Source organism: Sinocyclocheilus anshuiensis, unplaced genomic scaffold (genome assembly GCF_001515605.1).
Source record: "Sinocyclocheilus anshuiensis isolate Anshui unplaced genomic scaffold, SAMN03320099.WGS_v1.1 scaffold609, whole genome shotgun sequence".
In the NCBI taxonomy this organism is placed as follows: Eukaryota; Metazoa; Chordata; class Actinopteri; order Cypriniformes; family Cyprinidae; genus Sinocyclocheilus; species Sinocyclocheilus anshuiensis.
The window spans coordinates 732,619-739,821 of record NW_015541011.1 but is presented as its reverse complement, the minus strand read 5'-3'; the positions used below and the strand labels follow the sequence as shown (position 1 = coordinate 739,821).

General features: G+C 40.4%; 1 protein-coding gene across 1 annotated transcript; it reads right to left on the bottom strand.

The window, feature by feature from the left end:
• Positions 1-4,097: 4,097 nt before the first annotated feature.
• On the bottom strand, positions 4,098-5,780 carry LOC107690404 (ankyrin repeat domain-containing protein 34C-like). The gene has a single exon (XM_016488737.1). The coding sequence runs from the start codon at positions 5,691-5,693 to the stop codon at positions 4,098-4,100; it is 1,596 nt and encodes a 531-aa protein (XP_016344223.1). The 5' UTR covers positions 5,694-5,780.
• Positions 5,781-7,203: the final 1,423 nt, after the last annotated feature.

Below are 7,203 nucleotides of genomic sequence, written 5' to 3'. Positions count from 1 at the left end.
GTGGGAGACGTTCAAACTAATATCACGTAATTTACGTCTCTTTGATGATTGGTTGATATCAGAAGAGAGGTTAGCCTCCCTTGCGAGGGTTCTTTTCTCAAAACTTCTCAGCGCTGAAAGTGAAATGGGGAGGCTGTGCCTCCCCTGCCTCCCCCGACGAGCCGCCACTGTCAAGGTGTAGGTATAATTTTTTATTTTACCGTATGCCGATCATTTATCTTCTATAGTCTTTGATCGTAGCGCTCTGCCTATACTCTTAATCGGTGGTCCTATATCATACAGTGAGAGAGGTTCAAAGACGGGCGTTTTCCCAGTCTTGCGACCAAAGATAGCCTATGATAGTTTTCTGACAGTGTCAGAAATTCAGCATGATCAACGCACAGTGTGTTTGCGGCAATGACCTGCGTCTACTCGGCAGCCAATGAAATTGCAACATGAAATGACGTATTGATCCACGCGACCAGCGGCGCTACAATTTCAATGCCATGGAGGCAAAAAAAGTAGAATGTATACTGGTATGTGGGATACCCATAAAGAACAAATTCTTGTTGAGTTGTGGCAGCAGAGGGCATGTTTGTACGATGTGTCCTCTAGCTGCTATCATGACCGCACCAAAAAGGAGCCATGAGCGGGTCCATATTGCCCTCTTTCGCCGGCGCCTATTCTTTGTTTCAGCACACATGAAAAGCACAACTGCCAAAGCGCGATCCATCTTAATGTACCGGTATTTGTTTACCACTAGCGCATGCTGATGACGTTGCGCTAATGTGTGTCGCAGCCTACGATTCAATAGGTGTCATCGTACAGTCTAGCTTGTCGTACCCAAGTTTAAACGATCCATGTCGCATAGTGTGATAAAGTAATGATCTTATAGGATTGCTAAAATCGTGCAGTGTATCCCGGGCTTAAGGCATCACATATTTGTCTATTTAAAATCAATGTGGTGAACACACAGATGATCACACACCACACTATAAATATGTGCTTTTTTAAGTCTTTTATTATCTTATTTGCATTTTTAGAGCACTTTTAGCTGTGCAGTAGCGCAGGCGTTTACATTAGTTTAGCGGGGAAGGTCCCGAGGTTGCCAGATTTGCGTAAAAAAATCAGCCAAACATCCATTCAAAGCTAGGCGGAAAACTGCAGGCTTAGAAATACTGTAAGACTTGGCAACACTGGAAGGTCCTGGCAGATCGCATGCCGGCTTTTGCCTGAAAAAAAGGGTTCAGTGAATCTGAAAATGCACACACTGGAAAAACTGCTACATATAACGACTTACTTGGGGACCTTGATATAAATGTAGCGCAGTAAAAAGTACGATATTTGTCTTTCAAATGTAGTGAAGTTGAAGTAGCAAGTTTCCAGAAAAAATAATACTCAAGTAAAGTACAGATACTCAAAAAGTGTGCTTAAGTACAATACTCAAGTAAATGTACTTCGTTACTGTCCACCTCTGGTCATCCATAACAAACATCTCTTTATCGTGGTTTATAACATCACAGTTTGGATATATAAACAACAGTTAAGTTATTTTACAACAACCTATTTATGGAATTACTGCTTTAGGAGCATTACGAACAACCAAGGAATCCGCTTAGTCAACAATTACTCATATGGTAAATGCTAAACAAACACCATAGGTTATCCAGGGATTTTAACACACAACAGTCAGAGTAAACAGAGTTTACAGAGAATGGTGTGAAAAACAAGCAAAAAATAAATGAGCTAGTGAGGGACAATTCTGTCGGTGAACATGTCTTGGTTCAAGCTGACAAGAAAACAACAGATTTTACTTGTTAACACCTATTCTTGCTTTCCGTGCATTTTCCATCCTGGAATAATTCGTTCACAACTGAACAAATACTTATAGCCCAAACTATACCTTTGGAAGAGGACCCTCTACAATCCCTTATTGCAGTTTGTTAAGATTTCCTATGACTATCCACTTTACAGTGAATTAGATCTGGAAGAAGAAACTAGTTGACTACAGGTAAGGGTCTCGTCTCAGGAGATGTCTGCGTTGTTACACCTTTGAAATTTACAATCAATTTAACCCACATAATTCTACTTTTTTATGACCACAGTGACTACTAATCTAAACCAGTAGCTCCTTTAGGGGAAGGAGAATGACACAGACCTGAAACTAGGGATCTGAATGCTGCAACAATGGGTCTGTCCTGCTCAACATAACAGGTGCTTTCACGGTCATTTGAAATTTCAGACTTTGTGATTAGAAAGACCAGATTGTACAGATTGTTACAGACATTTATTCAAAATATACAAGATACTACATACAAAAATACTATGCATCAAACGATGTAAACATGAGCGCAACCAATAGTATGCCTCACAGTTTTAATATAAGACAGTTGTGATAAAACCTTTTCACATGGTCTCATTTGTGGCTCATTGATCATTTAAATGTAACAATTTAATAATTTAATCTCAGTTTTTTACTATTGAATTGCATGTGTGTATTTAATAATCACAGACCCAAAGCCTAAATGCATCTGTTGATTGCTTATGTTTAATGTCTTAATTCCGGGAAAATGAGTGAGGAGTTAGCCAGCTAACTCTAGTACTACAGAACATTTACTATTTGACAGCCATGTGCAGTCAAACATTATTAAACATTATAGCAGCAATGAATCTGAAGCACTTTGCATTTGCACAAAAAGTTTAACATTAGCACATTAGTTCTACCACATAACATTGGCTGACAAATGGATAAACCTATGTTCACATTTGTCTGTACAATAGTCAATGGTTTATCACAAGGCATGTTCCGCTACAGACTTTACCTAAATATATTATGATACTCTCTGATCAAAGTATTACTTAGCCATTTTTGTCATGTGATTTCTTACTTGCAGCATACTGATTCTAATATTGTGATTCAAATGCTGCTTAATAATATTTTATTAAAAGTAATATGTGATGCAGAACACCTTTTACTCTTCCTCAAAGGCACTATACTCTAATTAGCTACAAATATTCAATCTCTTGAACTCATCGTGGAACGAACTGACACTTTATATATGTAAAGACTGTCAACCTAGCAAGGTTAACTAAGGGCTCTACGACTATATGAGTCATCTTTGCTTTACGAAGTAAGTCATAATTACACTTGCAATGTATTATTGCAACTGATGTAGGATGTAATCAATTACAAGAGACCGATTCCCCTATAATTAGCTCACAGATGGTCAGTATTTCTTAGAATCTAGATAGGATATGCATGTAATGATACATCTGCACAAAGGCATTATTAACATCAACATTAAAAAGCTAACATATTGTAAGTATTGTATAATGATAAGAGAAAAATTATCTTGCATCTCCTCTTTCTTGCTACAATTCACAACCCGATTTGCTTTTCTTGCAGGACCTCCAGCTTTATAATCGGGAGCCAATGGAATGCTTTCTTTTAATGGGTATGATCTGGTGACCTCTCTGCTCCATTTTGACAGTATGGTTTTGCGTTCACTCTCCTGTCCGCCTTAACGAATCTCATGGAGAGATGTCTAGACTTTGAAGATATACAGATATTTCTGTCTCTGTTTGTGTTTGCAGCAGAAGAGCCAAGCGTAGAACTAGCTGTAGTCAAGCTGTCAAATTCAATCTTCATTCGCAAGAGAATAATAGCACACTCTCTCACCTACTCTTTAAGAGGACAAACACTACCTTTGTTGCGGAATGGAAAATTGCACACTTCTTTGTTGTATTTTTGTGACTGTTGTTAAACCCATTTCCACCAACATTTATTTTGAAAATGAGTTCTGTGGGTGGTAGGAAGTGACAGTCTAAGCTTACACTATAACGTTACATCATATATTAAATCTAAACTAACCTTTTCATTAGAGTTTAGTTTTCAGTTGCTTTTTCAAAAATTCTCTTTTTGCTAATTGAAACTAGCAAGTAGATTAACCTCTTGATACAATATCCCTTTGCCCTAAATGGCTACATTCATTAAAAAAACTACCTATAATTCTATTACAGGTACCACCTGTTTTCCACCTGCATAAGCATTAACATTATCCAAAATCTAAGACGTATATTTATGAACTTAAAGTTGCTACATCTACAGAGACTGAGTTTCATGATTGATGGTTGAGCTCTTCAAAGTTTGAAAGCTGCTTCATCTGTTCCACTTGCATAGAGTGCCTTCTCACAAGCTTCTTATTTGTCCTGAGGTTGCCTCTCTTTGGTGAGTTGGGTGCTATGGGCGCTATTGGTCTGATACCTGCTGCAAGTGGGGATGAGGGTTTGCTGCTTGCCCCTATATCTGGAATCGGGGGGTTAGGGTTGACATTTAATGGGGGAAGGTGACCTGGGCGGGTGTGGGATATATAGTCCAGCAATAGCGTTCCAGAGCCGCGCCGCTCCAGTAGGCCAGGTGCTCTGCATCTGGCTGTGCTAGGGGAGGAGGTACTGGGATTGCTGTCCAAGGACTCTCGTGAGCCTGTAAGCATAGCAAGAGGGGATGTATTGAGCTTCCTCCTCTCCAGAGGTGCCTTCGGAGAGTCTAGCATGCTGGAATCTGAGTACAGCTGGGAGTCTGAGTCGTAGTGTTCGTTCCCCAGTCTCCTCCGGTGCACTGTGTCTCTGAGGCTAACTGGCCCCAAGTTTCCTCCAAAGCCCTCCTGCTCCGTGGGGACAGTGCTACGTCGTGCGAGGGGCTGGTGCTGTGCCAGAGATCTCTCATAGGAGACTTTGGAAGATGTCGGAAGGGATGAAGTTGGCGAGATTTTTGTGGTCTGATCTCCCACCATCGGAAACAAGATATCTTTTCCATCCACACTGTTATGCCGGGACAAAGTGCCTCTTTTGGACAGGCTCAGTCCATTGACACCTGCGACAACATCTTCGTCTGAGTTGGCTCTCTTGCTCTCTTCATTTGCAGCCACCAAGACTGAGGGGGCAATCAGACCCCAAGGCTCTGACTGTAGACGCTTCAACTGGGGTAGACGAGCCCTCTTGGGGTTCACGGGCTTCTTACTGGGGGAAGTAAATCCATTGGAAAGTTTGGCTGCTGTGTTTGAGGCTGACTTAAATTTTGTTTGAAAATTGAATACAGTGTCTTGCTCCTCCTCTTTGCTGGGAGATGGCGATGCATGAAGATCTATCTCTGATGGTGAGGCACAAGGTGCAGATGAGGTCCTCTCATCCAACTCTGGAGAAGGAGGAACATTCAGGTACTGCTTGGTGGTTTTGGTTCCAGATGGCGATTTGTCAGTGGTAATGATGATGACCTCCTTGCCTTTGGCTTTGCAGGTATCAAGGAGAACTTTTAGGGTTTCTTTATCATCTGCATTGACAGCGTAGACTAAAGCAGAAGATGCATGACGGTCCTCCAGGCTTGGATCAGCCCCATTAGTCAGTAGAAGTGAGACCACCTCATGTCCTGCCCTGTGGCTGCATGCGTGCATAAGGGCTGTCCTTCCAGCTTTGTCTTGGATATTAGGGTCAGCTTTGTTGTCCAGAAGGTACTTGACGAGCTTAGCCTTGCTGACACTCTGCTGGTCAGAGTGTTTGGACATGCAGGCCACCATGAGTGGCGTCTCTCCACGATCGTTGCTTTCATTAATGTAGGCCCCACCTTCCAGGAGAAGCCTTGTAAGGCGCAAACGCCGAAGCCACACTGCTTTCAGCAGAGAGTTCCCATCCGTCCTGAGCTCCAGCACGTCAGCCATCACCCAGACTGGACCCAAATCAGCCTCAGTCCTGCAAGGCAAGAGCAGACTGCTACTACAGTCATCAAACAGATCCCAGAGACATTTCCATGTCACAAACACTTCAAATTTTAGGGATAAGGAAAGGTGATGTTGATGTGTTAAACCTTGCATGAAATCACTAGACTGTTTTGAAGAGCCACCAGGTGGCAGCCTGAATGCGCAGGAATGAGTTATTGGAAGAGACGCTGAACTGACAGGTGGATCAGGTGCGAATGGAACTTTGAATTTGCGTGTTGTTTGTCTAAATGCGATTGAAATTTCTTAGATGAGTTGCATATCAAAACGTATTTACATATATAAATATTTAAATTGGTTTTGTTAGTGACTGTTCTCAATATATATATATATATATATATATAATTTTTTTATCTGAATTTAATATATAGTGATTAACAAAGCAATATGCTTTCCATTCAGCGACATTATTAAATAAATGAATTTCAGTTTTTTTCTTATTATCGTTTCTGTAGATTTATTTTATAGACTGCTTTTAATAATTTGATAACTGTTTGAAATTGTATGGGCTTATTAAAAACCAAGAAGGGTTTTAATCAAGGTTAGCTGATTGCATGTGATTTTGAATGCGGATATAGTATGACGGAATTAAAGGATTAATAATGCATTTTAGTTTAGTGTGAATGATGTTTCGTGTTACATAGACTTCATATATTTGCGTTTTCAGATAATCACAGCGTTAGCGATTTGGCACTGTCCATGGTCCTGAGAGCATGAGAAAGATCAGTAAACATCTGTGATGCGCGCTTTGAGAATAAAACCCTCTCTCAAAATTGTACAATTTATAATTCCATATGCAGCTGTATCCACCTCTGTGTAAATCAGAACTTTGGTCTTTCCGTATTCAGCTGCATTTTATATTATCTCAAAAGTATTTGTGTGCGTGTGAATACGAGTTCCCTAAAAATGAATTTCGTTTAACATTGTAATGTTAACAAACATTTTGCATCATACTCATTAAATAGGCAAAATATAAGACAATTAGTCCAAACGTTTAATGCGTTTCTAAGGTAATTGGACACCTAAACAGATTAATTAAGTTGTATAATGTCCTTACCTGGTTGACGCACAGGTTTATCATTGCAGAATAAGTCCACTGTAATGCTCTCCAGTATTCTCTACAAGCTATGGAGAGGCATACTTTCTCAGCACAGCTCGTGTAGATATTTAGTTCAGACCCAACAGAACTGTCCTATTTTACGTTTACTCCTACCGTGCAGCCACAAGGACGCTCCAACCCCACTGCTTTTGTTATGCAAGAGACCAGTCCAATCGCTATTCCTATTTGCGTACCCAAGAATCACACTAAGACGTTGAGGTTATAAATAACTTCCCCCTTTTTCACTTCGTCAATGAAACGTGAATCTGATTGACGTCAGAATATACAAAAATAAGTCGGGTCTGGTGTGAACCTGTCATATGTTGTCATGATCAGCACAAACAAACAAACATT

Excerpts from the sequence above, each read along its gene's own strand:
- LOC107690404 (XM_016488737.1), bottom strand. The coding sequence starts at position 5,693 with ATGGCTGACGTGCTGGAGCTCAGGACGGATGGGAACTCTCTGCTGAAA.